At 48.7% G+C, this 16,171-nt stretch overlaps 1 protein-coding gene across 3 annotated transcripts; it reads right to left on the bottom strand.

Moving 5' to 3' along the window:
• Window positions 1-496: 496 nt before the first annotated feature.
• Window positions 497-11,050, bottom strand: ITPA (inosine triphosphatase). Of its 3 annotated transcripts, XM_045445164.1 has the most exons (8): window positions 10,667-11,050; window positions 7,952-8,009; window positions 7,795-7,859; window positions 7,120-7,193; window positions 6,276-6,307; window positions 5,515-5,630; window positions 2,123-2,199; window positions 497-983 (listed from the first exon to the last, which is right to left on the bottom strand). In XM_045445164.1, the coding sequence occupies exons 1-8, from the start codon at window positions 10,742-10,744 to the stop codon at window positions 842-844; spliced, it is 642 nt and encodes a 213-aa protein (XP_045301120.1). In that variant the 5' UTR covers window positions 10,745-11,050; the 3' UTR covers window positions 497-841. The 3 variants fall into 3 exon arrangements, with proteins under 3 accessions (XP_045301120.1, XP_045301121.1, XP_045301122.1); XM_045445165.1 differs by lacking the exon at window positions 7,952-8,009 and having other exon boundaries at window positions 10,667-11,037; XM_045445166.1 differs by lacking the exons at window positions 7,795-7,859; window positions 10,667-11,050 and adding an exon at window positions 8,125-8,766.
• Between the last annotated feature and the right edge of the window lie 5,121 nt (window positions 11,051-16,171).

Genomic DNA, 16,171 nt, shown 5'->3' with positions numbered 1-16,171 from the left:
ACCCCAGGCCCCTTAAAGTCCCGTCCAGAAAATGGCTTCACTGGGTCACAGCGAGGACCTGGGGCAGCTGAGACAAGCTTCCCGAAAAGCTTGGAGGCCCCAGGCTGAACCATGTCATGTCATCCCACTGGGGTCAAGATTCCACCCTGTTCCCCTGCCATACAAATGAACTTGGCATTATAATCATAAACCAACACTTTGGCTGCTCTAATGCCATAGTGAAATACTGCAACAGCACTCAACATTCTGCATTGCCTGTCCCCAACCCAGCAAACACCATGAAGGCCAGCTGGGTGGTGGCATCCCACAATGGGTGGGTGGGCGGTGTGGATCTGGCCAAGAAAAGATCAGCTTGTGATCAGAGACGTCAAGAACGAAAGGAAAGATGCACTACTCCAGCACCCTCAGCTGCCGCCCTTGTCCCACCATCACCCCCAACCTGAGAGGTTTCCTGCTCCTGCCAAAAGGGACTCGGGAGACAGACAACTGCCCAGGGCAGGTTTCAAAATGGACGTATCGTTTATTTTGGAGACAAGTGTCTTCCAGTACTCTTACTTGTTGCATTTTTTACACATCTAGGGCTATTTGTGTGGTTCTTCCCGAAACCTCCATCCTGATGTGGCCAGGATAACATCCAAGGTCCTTTTAGGATCCTAAGCCAGGGGCTGCAGGAGGGACCACTGAATCCCCGAGGGCAAGAAAATGGTGTCCCTGCCCAAAGTTTCTCCAAGCAGAGCCAGCTGCTCCTCCAAGCAGGGCTGGTGAGGTGGTCTCAACGCCCCTAGCAAGTGGGAACCCTGAAGGAAGTACTTGGAGGGGTGCCTGATGGGGGAGGTTCGGGCTAGCTTTCCCCAGATCCCCCGCCAGGGCGACTGTCACCGGCTACCGGAGGACTCAGGCTGCCAAAGTATTTCTGCAGCTCAAGCAGGGCCCGGAAGCGATGGGAGATGGTGTTCTTCTCAGCTTTGGGCATCTCTGCGTACCTAAGGGGCAACAGCAGCAGTTCAGAGGAGCCCGGATTCAGGGGGTGTGCATCCTTCACGGGTCCCGGAGCCCCAAGCTCAAGGAGTCACCAGGAAAGGGTGGCGGGGCCACCAGCTCCTGACAGCCAGGGTTAATTTTTTAAAAAACTGGAGAGATTTTTAAATTCCCCTGTAGCTGGAAACCCATATTAATGAGTGCGGAAAGATGTTAGATTTGCTCTACTGTCCAAAAGTCATTAAGGGAAGCCAGGGACTGGGGGATAAGCTGCATATTTGATCAGCTTTGTCATCTGTTGACAGGAAGCAGTGGGGCCTGACAGAGCAAATATGACAGTCTCCTCTCATGTACTGCGGGGGTGGCACGGGACAGCCGGCCAGTGGCCACTCCTCCACATCAGGACTCTAGTGAGGTGAGAATCCCACACCCCACTTGGGTACTTTAGAGCCGTGCTGTCCGCTCTGTGGCCACTAGCCACAAGCAGCCATTTGAATTGAAATCTACCACAATGGAATAAAAATAATTTCAGTACCTCAGTCACCCTAACCACATGTTGGATTGAACAGAGCGGACATAGAGCATTTCTGTCCCTTGCGTTCTTGGACGGTGGGGCTTCATGTTGTCCTCAGCCCTGTCTGGCTATTGTGAGGCCCCAGGCCACACTCCCTAAGGGCCCCTCTAGCCTGGAACACTTGATTCCAATAATGGCCAACATGTCCAGTGTAAATAAAGGGGGTGGGTTCCCGTGACACACTGAGAACGCTTGGCACCGTGGGGGTTTCATGCGGTGCCCACCAGAGGCTATAAATATTAACGCTTTTCCAAACCAGATGGGGAAGCCGAATCATCCCACAGAACTGTCAGGGCGGAAAGGGGAAAGCGCCGCAGTCCTGCAGCTGCTCCATGGCGAGCTGGAGCCTGGGCGCCCAGGACTCCCAGCTCCGCCCGGCTGCCCCTACGCTGGAGACTGGCCCACTCGGATTCCTTGAGTCCACCCCAGCGGAGCTGCCTTCAGCTGGAACGGCAGCCCGTGGCCTGGCTCCGCCCGTGCCTGCGTGCCTGCACTGAGGCGGGGCGCTGACCCAACCCAGACTGTGGCTATCCTGACCCCACATCCCTGGGAGAAAATGGAGCTCCTTACGTCTGCTCGTATCCATCAGGCTGAAAACAAGGATCCCAGCCGAAGTCCCGGCAGCCTCGGGGCACCACAATCCGGCCCTGCCAGACGAAAGGGAGGGACAGGTATGTCACTGGCCATAGAGGAGATGCACTAGGAGAAGGGTAGTAGCCAGTGTGAGTTCAGTTTGGTTAAGCCCCATTTACTCAAAAGATATGGTTTCAAGGGGTCCGTGGTACCTGCAAATGTTTGCTGAATACACAAATAATATGCAGTGGGGCAGCTCTCCCTTCTCTCTCTCTCTCTCTCTCTCGCTCTCGCTCTCGCTCTCTCTCTCTCTCTCTCTCACACACACACACACACACACACACACACAGACACATGGAAGAATGACAAACTTGAGCCCACAGATACACTGATACCCCTGGGGTCACCTGCCCTCCCTAGCTTTCACAAACTGTGACCTCAATAAAGAAGAAAGTCAACTTGGAAAAAACTGACAGAAAACATTTTCTCTTAATAGAAGTTATAAGGTGCCAAACTATGCAAAGAAGCCCTCTGCCTGCTACTCAATTTTTTTAAACAAATGTTTTATTTTTAGTGATAGAGAGAGAGCACGAGCAGGGGAGAGGTAGAGAGGGGGAGACAGAGAATCCCAAGCAGGCTCTGCACTGTCCCTTGACGTGGGGCTCAATCTCACAATAGTGAAATCATGACCTGAGTGAAACCAGGAATTGGATGCTTGACCAACTGAGCCACCCAGGCGCTCATTTTTATTATGCTAAGTGAAATAAATTGCTGCATTTCTCAAAATACAAAGGAGGCCCTAATAATTAAATGAAGAAACAGAAATCACTTAGCACAGTGTCCAATACACAAATGAGTTCAGTAAATACTGGCTGTAATAGGCAAATTCCAACAGAATAATGTTAACAAAGAACAATTTAACTCAGCATCATGAGCTGTCGTGTTGCCATAAAAGTTAAAAAATAATAAGGGGCTCCTGGGTGGCTCAGTCAGTTAAGCTCTTGATTTCAGATTCTCGATTTCGGCTCAGATCACAATCTCACGGTTTATGAGCTCGAGCCCCGCACTGGGCTCTACACTGAAAGCGTGAAGCCTGTTGGAGATTCTCTCCCTCTCTTTCTGCCCCTTCCCTGCTCGTGCTCTGACTCTCTCAAAATAAATTTAAAAACTTAAAAATAATAACAATAATAATAATCTTAAAAATACAAGGGAAGGGGTGCCTGCGTGGCTCAGTCAGTGAAGCATTCATCTAGGTTTCTGCTGGAGTTGTGATTTCACAGTTCAGGAGTTTGAGCCTTGCGTAAGGCTCTGTGCTTACAGCTTCAGATCCTCCCTCTCCCTCTCCCTCTCCTCCTCCTCTACTTGCTCTCTTGGTCTTTCCCTCTCTCTCTCAAAGTAAATAAACTTAAAAAAAAATAAATACAAGGGAAGCGGTAGAGGATGAGGATGAGCCAGTAGCCATAACTGCCAAACTGTTCAGACAAAAGGCAAATTCTGCTACTGCTAGTGGGGAGCTGTGTGACCGAGGCCCACAGCTGACCACTCTGAACGTCACCCACACCACGAATGGTGGGGCAGGTAGTGTTCTCAGCACTTGGGTAATAGCAGGCCCAGCCTTACCCTCATAGAATGGGTCTATTACGCAAAACAGGCTTTCCACCAGTCAACAGATTAACGATTACCAAATGCAAAGTGCCTTTGAGGGAACAGACAGGAAGCTGGGCTCAAGAACAACAGCATGGAGTAACCTAGATGAGGAACTCCATGAGGAGATACTTTAGCCACATACAGTGCTGGGCAAGAACACTCCAGGTGGTAGACACAGCCGGTGTCAGGACCCGATGGGGAAGGGCTTGGCACGGGCGTTGCAGAAAAGACAACGTGACTGGGTTTAGAAAGCTCGAGTGAGAACAAAACCAGAAGAAACAAAGCCACCTCAGCAAAAGCAGAGGCTGGCCAGCAACAAAGTGCGTGAAGCAGCCAGAGGTGCGGAGACAACAGGAAATAGGGAACGGGGACCCCAGGGAGCAAGCCCCATTAGCAGGGCCTGCAGTCATTCATACTTCTGATTTTCTAGAGAGCATTTCTGTGAAAGTAGCAGACAACTACGACTAATTTTTCCCAGCAATTATGATCCAGCAATCCTGGCTCTGTTCAGCCAAAAGAACTGAACACAAGATCTCAAGAGGTATCTGCACACCCATGTTCACAGCAGCATTATTCACAATAGCCAAATGTGGAGGCAATTGAAACGCCCATCGATGGATAAATGGACAAAACAAATGTGAATATACATACAATGGATATTATTCAGCCTCAATAAAAAGGAGGAATTCTGTCACATGCTACAACACAAATGATCCATGACGGACATTATACTAAGAAATAAGCCAGCCACAAAAAAGACAAATACTGTACGTAGGATTCCACTTATAGGAGGGGCCTGAAGTTGCCAAACTCTTAGAAACAAAAGTGGAATACCAGTTGCCAGGGTTTAGTGGGGAGGGGAAAGGGGGAGTTTTAGTTTCAATTTTGCAGGATGAAAAAGTTCTAGAGATCTGTTGTACAACAGGGCACACATTCTCTCTCTCCCTCTGCCCCTTCTCCCCTGCACACACACTCTCTAAAATTAAAAAAAAAAAAAAAAAAAAAAAAATGTAACCAGCAGGGCATGATGAGATGTCTGTGGGCAACCCCCAGAGGAGCCTCTGGGGTATGGCTCTGCAGGCCACAGGAGACTCTGGATCTTATCATGAGAAGGGACTGGCAGAGGAGTGATGTGCCAGAATGCATCCTCCCGACACAAGGATGGAACAGCCGCACTGTCGGGGGAGCAGACCAGCCCAGAAGGTGGTCTGGACCCTGTGAGAAGCACAGGGGTGTGTTTCTGAACCCAAGGGTGTGCTAGGCAGGCATGGGTGTGTTCAAGGGCAGCCAAGGAAGGAACGAGCTAGGGGAAGAAGATTGCACAGGAACATGAAAAGTTGGAAAGGCTGTGAGATGCTCAAGGGAAGCTATAGCCTCAGCAGTTGGATAAAAAGACTTGAGCTGGAAGCAACTGGGGTTGTCCATGTAGCTCTGGGAGTTGTCACCTTCAGTTCCAGATCTGCTTCCTAGAAGGGCACACAGTGCAGAGCTCTAGGTATACCAGGCCTCAACAGTCATGAGCCACTGTGTGTATCCCAGAAACAACAGCCTCAGAGGTCAAATAGATTTGGGGATTGACAGCACTTCTGGTTGTCATGCCCAGGGGCATGCCTGGGCAAAGCTCTGGGAACTAACTGGCCAGGAGGGCCCTTCCCACCACCCTCCTGCATTAGACCCTGGGCCATCGGCTCAAGCCACAGCACCCTCTGGCGGCACATGGGGGAACTATTATTCATACGCACCGAGGTCCGGCCCCTGAACAGGCGCACTGGCTCGCTGGGGTCCCCAGTGCTGAGTGCAAACGTGCAGAGCGCATAGGCTGACTTGTCCTCAAACCCAGCCAGGAGCTGGTGGAGACCTGTGGGGGGGGGGGGGGGGGGGGGGGGGCGGGGGGGATACAGTGATGGCTGTGCAGCTCAGCTCCCAGCCTTACTCCCCATCCCTGAGTCCCTGGATGGGGGAGCCACCAAATTTGGGGAGCTTATACATGTCGTCAGATAGGTTCCGTGCTTATAACCCTGGAAATTGGGTGACGGGCACATGGAGCTCATTATTCTATTCTACTACTGTATATGTTTGAAATGCTCCATAATATAAAGTGTTTTTAAAGCACCTAAGGAAGGGACATTTTGGCCCACAACGTGACAGGGTATGCAAGGGGCGGCCAGTCCCCCAGCCCCCAGCCCAGGCCCTCGCTAAGGCAAGGACAGGCCAGCAGTCAATAGGGCCAGCCCTCTCAGCCAGAATAAACTGCAGCGCCTTTGTCTCCAAAACTCACAGCACCCCCACTCCCACTCCCATCTTCTCAGAGCTCCCTGGAACTGGGTGTGTGTAGGGAGAGTGGCAGCTGCTCCTTATAGATAGTGAAACAGATGAACACAGGCTCCATGGTGGGGGCTAGAACCTGAGATTCCTGATTACTAGTCGGGATTCCTCCACTGGACCACCTCCAGATTCTCAATTCCCAAGAGATAAAAGAAGAGATAATAAAGGAGATTAATACCTTCAGGCTTTAACTTCTCCAGAAACCACTTTCTGCAAGAGAAACGAAGGTGAATCAGACAACAGGAGCAGCTGGAGCTTCCTACCATCTTCTCTGGGCTGCACTCCCCAGGGAGTAGAGCCCTGGGACGGCCATATGACAGGACAGAAAATGCCGTAATTCAAAATGAAGAGGAGTGATAGGAAAAAGGATGGAGGCATACAGGCAATGCACAGATCAATAAACCTATGAAGACCTGAACCTCACTGGTAATTAGAAAAATGCAAACTAAAACCAAATGTGGTTAACACTTCACATCCCCCACACCGCAAAACACTGAAGCCCTAATAAGCGCTGGTGAGGGTATGGTGCAATATACGTAAGGTGCAGCTGCCCTGGCAGACATACTGGCGATCCAAAAGCTCAACATATACATATCCAAAACCCAGCAAAAGCACTTCTGTGCGTATGTCCTCCAACCCCGGCCAAGGGTATTCAAATCGGGGTATTTGTATCCTAGAGATACACAAGGACCATCTGAGGGTGTCCAGGGCACTGGATAGTTTTAAGGAAATCCATTTTCAGATCTCAACTTCCTTATTTCCTTTTTCCTGAAATTGATCTGCCACGAATGTACCTCTCCAGCGGGTGGGTTCCTCTTGCCCATCTCCACTTACACAATCACATTCTCACACTTTACAAAAGAAAGAAAGGCATGCCTCTCCCCCATCCCTAATCCCTTCTTGGGACAATGTGAAATATTGGTGCTGACACCAAGACAGTGAATGACCCACAGTATTAGGTAACCAATCATTTCAAAGTTCAGGTGGTTTTGTGGCCAGGCGCCTGCAAGGGGAGCACTCACATGTAGGGGCCAGGGAGGCCCCCAAGGGCGTTGAAGCACAGACAGGTGTCCTCCACCAGTACGGGCCCCTGCACCTGCAGCACATGGAAATGGAGCCCTGAGACCTGTGACCAAGAGTAGGCCCTGTCCCTAGCCTGAATTCCTAGGCCACCCTGGCTGGGGCCGGACACACAGCTAGTTGTGATCTATAGCAGCAGGAAACAGCTACAGGAAACAGCCCTTGGGTAATCTCTTATCTTCACTTTAGAGATAGGAACACCAAAAACTTGGCAGGTTGTAAAGCTTATTCCAGGCACAGCAACAGGAGAGCTGAAAGCTGAGATTCACACTCAGGCTCTTCATAAAGTGCTCTTTCTCAATTCCACAGAGATGTGTGAGCGCAGCGGTAGATAGATGTGTGTGGGGACAATGTAGGGACTGGAATGTATGTATCTGAAAATCAGACAGGTGTGTGTGTGTGTGTGTGTGTGTGTGTGGTGGTCTGGGAGATACTATGCAGTCAATGTTGAGAAGAAAGAAACATTAATTGGCCCCACTCTAGCTGGCCTGGGCAGGTCCTTGAAGTTTTGACCAACTGTGCCCACCCTATTATTCTCTGCCTGAGCCCAGCAGGCACAGCCCCCAGGAGCCCCCAGGACAAGAGGAACAAGTAAGGGACACGCGAGGAACAAGCACCTGGCGAGCTGCCTCCTGACACTTCTGTATGGAAATCTCATCAGGCTCTCCCTGGTACTCTGGCACTTATTGGAGAAACAGACACACAGAGAGTCAGGTCACAGGGAGACAGAGAAATGGAACGAGTTTTCAAAAATAAAACAAAACAGAGACATACGGTCAATTTTCTGTGCCACCAAAGTGCACGGAAACTTATCTCCCAGAATCTGAATGACCTGTTCCAAAATGAAAGAACATTTATCACCATTTGTTAACAATTTCCCCATACGACACAAGCTGTCGTCCACTTTTCTCTTCAGGTAATTCTCGGGCCAGTCCCCTCAGGCTTACCAAATTAGGCCCATGAGCCTCACTCCAGACTTCAGGGCCCCACTCCAGCAGGTCAGCTTCCCCATCTGCTCAGCCTCCTACCCCTCCTACTTCAGGTCTCTCTGTTCATGTTAACCAGCTACCCGGAATACCCTCTCCCCTTCTTCCCGCTCCCTGCAACTCTACCTAGCCTCCTATTCCAGTTCTCGATCAGGGGTTACCCAGAATTCAAGAAGCCTGTAAACCTGAATGGGAAAAAATACCTTTTTATTTTCACTACTCCCTAGCTGAAATTTAGCATCTTTTCCAATTGTGAATATAGAAAACCAAAGCAGCATCAGCAGTTCCTGTGACCTTTAAATCTATTAAAATCACACATGTGGGGTTGAGCATCCGTTTCAGCTCAGGTCATGATCCCAGGGTTGTGGGATTGAGCCCTGCATCAGGCTCCATAGTAAGTGCGAAGCCTGCTTAGGATTCTCTCCCTCTGCCCTCTCTTCTGCTCACTCTCTCTAAAAATAAAAAATAAAATCACACATGTTGTCATATTCCATTATAGCTATAGCAGAATCTCACAATATTTACAATACTCTTTTAAAATTATGGTAACAGGGGTGCCTGGGTGGCTCGATCGGTTAAGCCTCCAACTTTAGTGCAGGTCATGATCTCACGATTAAGTGAGTTTGAGCCCCGAGTTGGGCTCTGTGCTGACAGCTCAGAGCCTGGAGCCTGCTTTGGATTCTGCGTCTCCTTCTCTCTACCCCCCCACCACCCCGTTCGTGCTCTGTCACTCTCTATCTCAAAAATAAATAAACATTAAAAAATAATAAATGAATAAAAGTATGGTTAACTACACACTGCTAGATTGAATCCTTTAATGCGTTAATAAAGTATATGGGGGCGCCTGGGTGGCGCAGTCGGTTAAGCGTCCGACTTCAGCCAGGTCACGATCTCGCGGTCCGTGAGTTCGAGCCCCGCGTCGGGCTCTGGGCTGATGGCTCAGAGCCTGGAGCCTGTTTCCGATTCTGTGTCTCCCTCTCTCTCTGCCCCTCCCCCGTTCATGCTCTGTCTCTCTCTGTCCCAAAAATAAATAAACGTTGAAAAAAAAAAAATTAAAAAAAAAAAAAATAAATAAAGTATATGTTAACTAGATCACAAACATTTATATTTTGAACTTTCCTTCCTTTTTTTTTTTTTAAGTTTATTTATTTATTTTGAGAGAGAGAGCACACAAGCTGGGGAGCGGCAGAGAGAGGGAGAGACAGAATCCCAAGCAGGTTCCATGCCATCAGCACACAGCCTGATGCAGGGTTCGAACTCACCAACTGTGAGATCATGACCTGAGCCAAGCTCAAAAGTTAGACACTTAACCAACTGCGCCACCCAGGCGCCCCTACAAATATTTGTATTTTGAGAACTGTTCAACAGAATTTCCTTTGTGATGGTGCTCTGTTCAGCGTGTCACTACTTGTCTGTTTGACTGGTCTGGCCTCAAGATCCCAAACTTTTCGTTAGCACAGGGCTCTGGCTCCTGAGTAGGACACCTTGTACTGGTACAGAAGTGCTATCATTCTCTATACCGCAGACAAATGAAGGGGCCCCTAATGACTGCATCCCACTCGTCTGCCTCAGACATATCTAGCGGATGTCACCGATTTTGCACCATGACTCACCTCCTTGGCCATGGCTGACTGAGCAGGGGCAAACCCTTGACCAAAGCAAAGCTAATCAGGGCTAATGTATGGCAGAAGCCTCACTGCCCCCTCCAGCAGGAGGGAAGGAAGCAGAAAAACACCAGCAGGAAAGGGATGAGCATCCAGAGAGAATTACAAGGACTAGCTAGGCCCTTGAGAGGCTCAAGTCTTGTGAGACATCACATTGTAACATTGTATTACTAGGAAAAGTCACCTGGTGGTTTATATAAACTTCTGGTGTCCCTATTACTTGCTGCCAAAGGCTATCCGTCCACCCGCAGAATCCTCACAGCTAGCCACAAATTCCCAGAGGCAGGAACTCTGGATCCATTGCCTCTCTCACTCCTCCACCCAACTGGTTTGTGAAACAGACCTCTCAAATCATCCCCATTTCACAGAGAAGGAAACAGGCTTGGAGAGGCTGAGGACCACATTTCTGAACCGTGGTGGGGCGTGGACGGCTCAATTTGGATGCCTGCCCCACGCGTTGTCTGGCACTCCTGGGTCCGCAGGGGGGCCTGGATCAGCTCCAGAGGGGTGTCAAGAGGCACGGTTTGGGGTCTAGCTTAATAGGTGACCCCTGGGAGGGCAGGTACTATGGACCCGGCACTCCTTTGGCTCCCGCAACCCCGAGCTCACAAGCCCGGATGTGTCAACGCCTTCATTCTATCAAGGCCAACCACCGGCCGCCCCACTCCGCACACAAGGCTGTTTCACTCCACGAGGCCCAGCCCGTTCCACACGCCCGGGTCCGCCTCTCCGTGCCCCCTCCACCTGGAGACCGCTTCTCTCCGCCCTATCCTCAGCGGGCCCTGCCACACGCTACCCCCCAGCCGCCTACTGGTCGGCCTCCCGCGCCCTCCCGGCACCTCCTCCAGCTTCTTGGCGTTCCCCGTGACAAACACGATCTTCTTCCCGGCTAAGGGGGCCGCCATGCCGAACCGCATGCATGACCCACAGGAAGCCCCTTTGCCTCGAGTGGCAGGCACTTCCGGCTGGCGCGCGGAAGCGGGCGGCACGGCTTCCGGCTTAGTGTCCCGGACAAGGCAGCTTTAAGCTCCCGGGAAGCGCGTCCTCTGTGAGCGGCAGCCTAGCTGCCTTTGGGGCGAGAAGTCCGCGCTGGGGGCCCGGCTTCCTTGCTCAGATTCCGGGAGCAGAGCGCCTCTTATCTGGTTGAGCAGCCTGGGGCGCCGGGCGCTAGAAGGGGGGAAAATGGCGCGGCCCGTCTGCGCCGGAATTGCGAGGTCTTCCAGAGACTGGCGGTCGAGACCAGGCCCTCCCGCCAAGGGGCGCTCTTTTCGAGGACCAGGAGAGACCATTGCAACCACCGCCCCCTACCCTGCTTTCTCCCCACTCTGGGAAGGGGGCACCGAGGGAGGCTAAGAACCTTCACGGTAATGAGCTGCAGTCTTATGCTCTGGGCGGTTCGCGTTCTCCGCGGGCGCCTCCAAATCTGCCTCTGAGAGCTGTTTCCTTCTGGGCAAGGGCTGCAAACCTGGGTCTTTATCCTGACCTCATCTTCAGCCCCACTCCCGTCTTTCCTTTCCCGTCAAGTCTGACCGTGGGTTAAAAACAAAAACAAAACTTGTTTTAAATTAAGATATAATTAACAAATAATACTGTATCAGTTTCAGGTGTACAACTAATGGCTTGATCTTTGTATACATTTAGAAGCGTTCACCTCCGTAAGTCTGGTTAACATCGATCACCTTATGTATTTTTTCCTGTGATGGGAACTTTTTAGATTGACTCTAACTTTAAAATATGCAGGACGTAGTCAACGTGCTACCATGCTGTACATCTCCAGGATTATTTATTTTACAACTGGAAGTTTGTACCTGTCAACCCCCTTCACCCATTCTCCAGTCACCCAACTACCAGTCTGTTCTCGTTAACTATGAGTTTGTTTGTTTGTTTGTTTTAAATATTTATTTTTGAGAGAGCGTCAGCGGGGGAAGGGCAGAGAAAGAGAGGGAGACGGAGGATCCCAAGTGGGCTTTGCACTGACAGCAGCAAGTCGGATGTGGGGCTTGAACTTACCCTGAGATCATGACCTGAGCTGAAGCTGAGGGTCAAATGACTGAGCCACCCAGGCGCCCCTGTTTTCATTTTTTTAGATCCCGCTACTTGCCTTTGAATTTAAATTTGGCATAGCCTAAAACAAACCTGGTCTTTTCACCTGTCTCCCAGGCTTGAGACCTCCGTGTTTTGACTCCCTCATTCCCTCATCCCTACAGCCTCTCAGATCCATCATGCCTTCTCCATGCCCACTGCCTCAGCCAGTTCTTTGCATCCCGAAAACAGTGAAGGGGTACAGGATGAGATGCCCCAAAATGTGCCACTGTGGCACAAAGATTATTCCGAGTTAAAAGTAATGAAAACGCAATCGATGCAGGAAACGCTATCTCCCCGCCCCGCCCCCCCCCCCCCCCGCCTAAATTTACATTGGAAAGGAGAGCCTGCAACAGGAAGAGAAGTATTAATTAACAGAGACCCCCTCCCTTTATGAAGGAATTTATCTGCATAATAGAGCAACCTTGTTTTTTCCAAATATCTCTTTTCACCTTGCTAATGAGTTTTCTTCCCTTTGTATCCTCAGTCCCCTACCCCTTCTCCTCCTAGTGAGCCTCACATTGCCCCTTTGTCTTATTGGAGGCAGCAATTTCATTGTCTTGGAATGTCTTGTCTATGTGGATTCCCTGTACACATGCCTTTTAAATGTGATTTTTCTCAGGGCACCTGGGTGGCTCTGCCAGTTGAACGTCCGACTTCGTCCCAGGTCACAATCTTGCGGTTTGTGAGTTTAAGCCCCGCATCAGGCTCTGTGCTTGGAGCCTGCTTCTGATTCTGTGTCTCCCTGTCTGTCTGCTCCTCCTCTGTTCACGCTCTGTCTCTGTCTCTCTTTATCTCTGAAAAACACTAAAAAAAATTTTTTAATGTGGTTTTCTCCTCTTAATCTCTCATGTCAGTTTGATTCTAAATCCTTCTAGGAGGACTGTAGGACAGAGGAAGTTCTTTTTCCCTGACAGTACAAAGAGTAGGGAGTGCCCCCAGCAGACCCACCTGTACCAGAGGCCTTGGCCCACTGCTGACATCCCCAGTGAACACATCACCTGTCTCCTTCCTCCAGGGACTCAGCAAGGGCAGATTCAGGGTGGTTCTTTACTGGTGAGGAAACTCCTGACAGAGCATCAGAAGTCAGAGGTCTGTCAGTGCCTGGATGAGTTATTTTGCTTAATGTTCTTGTCCTCTGATAATCCCCCCCCCCTTTTTTTTTTTAGACCCTCAAATTTGTCAGGGAATATCGAAAAATTCCCATGTTCTCTAAAAACCTTTGCTCAATGACGTTACCATAGCAGGAATGTTGCAGAGGCCAAAAGGCATTACTGTGCCCTGTGGTGGTGGGGGGGATGGGGGTCTGAAGTTTCCTGTTTAGGCAATTTGATGAGGCAATGTACGAGGGTCCTTGGAGTTCGTCTGAACATAGTGGGTTAGATTCAGGGAGTGAGTGGCCCTTCCTTTGTGTCATCTGTCTTCCTTCTTCATGACGTCATCGGGAATCCCCAGGGGAGCTCTCCCCAGGGAGCAAAGCTGAGTTCCTGGTTGTGGAAAGCTTCAGCTACAGCCTCAGGCAAAGAAGCTCTTCGTCTGGGGCGTGTGTCCCTGTACCACACAAACAAATACCATGCAATATGGTCAGTGGAAGGACCTTGGGAGCACTGGGTGCTAGGGCAATCATCACTGAGGTTGGAGAGGTGTGGACAGTCACCCAGCAAACCGTTGGAGCCCATAAAGGGTTATTAAGCAGGGAATATTGTGAGTGGGTATTCGCTTTAGCTACACCTCACTCTAAAGCTGAAGGCCTAGGAGTATAAGAGCTTGTGGGGAGAGAGGAGATACATGAATACCTGTAATTCATGCAAAAGTTTGTGTATATGTAATCTAGTCAGGACTCTTGGTTGCAATGACAGAGATCCTCCTAATCAACAACAAAACGAAAAAGAAATGTACTGATTTAACTGATAAGCGAAGGTATAAAGAGACAGTCAAGTTCATAGTTAGAAGAGAGCGAAAGGGGATTGCAGTAGTTCATTAAACGAACTATGCTTGAGTTCAACTATGTGAATTTTTACCTCCTAAAATTTAGTAAGGAATATAACGGGAAATCTCTTTGGAATCACACACCCTTCCGTTGTGAGGGAAATCCCATTAAGCAAGGAAGGATGATTCTTGCTCTCAAAGGAGCTCATGAGGTCCTGTCAATTCTACCTCTGAAATAGTTCTTCAGTCATTCCCCTCCTCTCTTCCCCCACTGCTACTGTCATGAACCCAGCCCTATTTTGTTCATACCTAGACCCCGGTGGCAGCAGCTGTCTCCCCTTTCTCCCTGCTGTCTTCCACCCCCTCCACAAATCTTAATGACATGCTTGGGCTCCAGGATTCTGAGAACCTGAGAACTAAATGAAAGCTGTAAAAATTATATCTGTTTGAGGCAGTGAGGAAGAGTTCTCTCTATTGACTGTTGCTTTGCCCTTCCAGAAACTTTCTATGCATGTGCAAATTACACCCAAAAATGTATGAAGTTTTAATTTTTAGGTTTTAGAGGAAGTTTATGTATTTTATTAATCTCTACATCCGATGTGGGGCTCAAACCCATGACCCTGAGATCAATTGAGCTAGCTACATGCCCTGTGTATTTTTTAGTGTTTTGTTGTTGTTGTTAGTTTTTGTTTTTGAGAGAGCAAGTGAGCAAGGAGGAGAGGGGCAAAGGGAGACAGAAGGAATCTCAAGCAGGCTTCCTGCTTGGTGTGGAGCCTGAAGTGGGGCTCCATTCCACGGACCCTGGGATCAAGACCTGAGCTGAACTCAAGAGTTGGGTGTTCAGCCAACTGAGCCATCCAGGCACTGCCATAATTTTTAATTTTCAATAAAACTTTTTTTATGGGAAATTTCAACTTATGCAAAAATGTCAAACTTAGCAAAATATGGAAAAAAAGCCCCATTACCCAACTTTAACAATTTTAAACATTTGCTAATTTTTATTTCACCTATCCTGGCCCGTTTGCTTGCTTAAAATTTAAAAATGTGAATTATGAAATTTCCAAAGTTACAGAAAATAATAAAATAGATGCTGAAGTTCCCAATATTCCAACTTAACAGATGTTAAAATTTTAACATGGTGCCATCTTTTTTCAAATCTTACACTTCATACCATTGGTCCTTTGATCTTTGTGTTATTACACACACAAAAACTTCATATTACTGTTACAGCAAATTCCCAGCAGTTGCTATTTGCTTGTTAAAAAATCTTGAAGAGTGCCTGGTTGGCTCAATTGGTTAAACATCTGACTCTTGGTTTTGGGTCAGGACATGACTTCACAGTTTGTGGGATCAAGCCCCATGTGGGGCTCTGCACTGTCAGCTTGGTATTCTCTCTCTCCTCTCTCTGCCCCTTTGCCCGCTCTTGCACGCTCTCCCAAAATAAATAAATAAACATTAAAAAAAATTCTTGAGTTCACATCCTGTCCCCCGTTTTTTTTGCCAAACAACTTTATTGAAGTATAATTTTTTCCTAGTTTTTAAGTAAGTCTTTTTTTTTAATTTTTAATTTTATTTTAGAGAGGGAGGGAGAGAGCACAAGCAGGGGAGAGGGACAGAGGGAGAGAGAGAATTTTAAACAGGCTTCACTCTCAGCGCAGACCCCAACAAGGGGCCTGATCCCACAACCCTGGGATCATGCACGATCTGAGCCAAAATCAAGAGTCAGGTGCTCAACCAACTGAACCACCCAGGCAGCCCTTTAAATAATTCTTAAGAATTAAATGGAAATTTAAATCTCTTCTGGGTATTTAAATTTTGAGTGCTCGCTATGGAAAACTGGGTCACTAATTTTCATTTTAGTCTAATAAAGCTAATTTAAAATAATAAAGCTAATGTTAAAATAGGTATAAAACTGCAGGTCTGGGTACCAAAATGTATCCCTAAATAGGAGATTTAGTCTCTGCTCCTCCCCTCTCCCCTTTTAATGAAATTTTATGTCACAGATAATAGGCAAATCTCTGCCCTTAATCCGATCCATGGCTTTCCCTCAAAGGTAACCTCTATCCTGAAGTTGGTGTATATCATTGCTAAGCATCTTACTGTACTTTTTCCACGTATGTATGTTTTCATAAACACTGTGTGGTATTGCTCAGTGCTTTTAAAACATATATAAATGTCGCACTGCACAAAACCGTTTGCAATAATTTCCACCTGAAGGAATGGGTATTTTTATGCTTCCCAAATTCCATAGGGTAAAATAATGAGGCCTCCATACGAAGTGTGCGGCCTGGGCGGAGAACCGGGTGGTGGGCGGGGTCTAGGGGGGATAGGAG

This window comes from Leopardus geoffroyi, chromosome A3 (genome assembly GCF_018350155.1).
Source record: "Leopardus geoffroyi isolate Oge1 chromosome A3, O.geoffroyi_Oge1_pat1.0, whole genome shotgun sequence".
NCBI classification, from domain to species: domain Eukaryota; kingdom Metazoa; phylum Chordata; class Mammalia; order Carnivora; family Felidae; genus Leopardus; species Leopardus geoffroyi.
The sequence above is the reverse complement of the archived record's forward strand: the minus strand, read 5'-3'. Positions and strand labels throughout refer to the sequence as shown.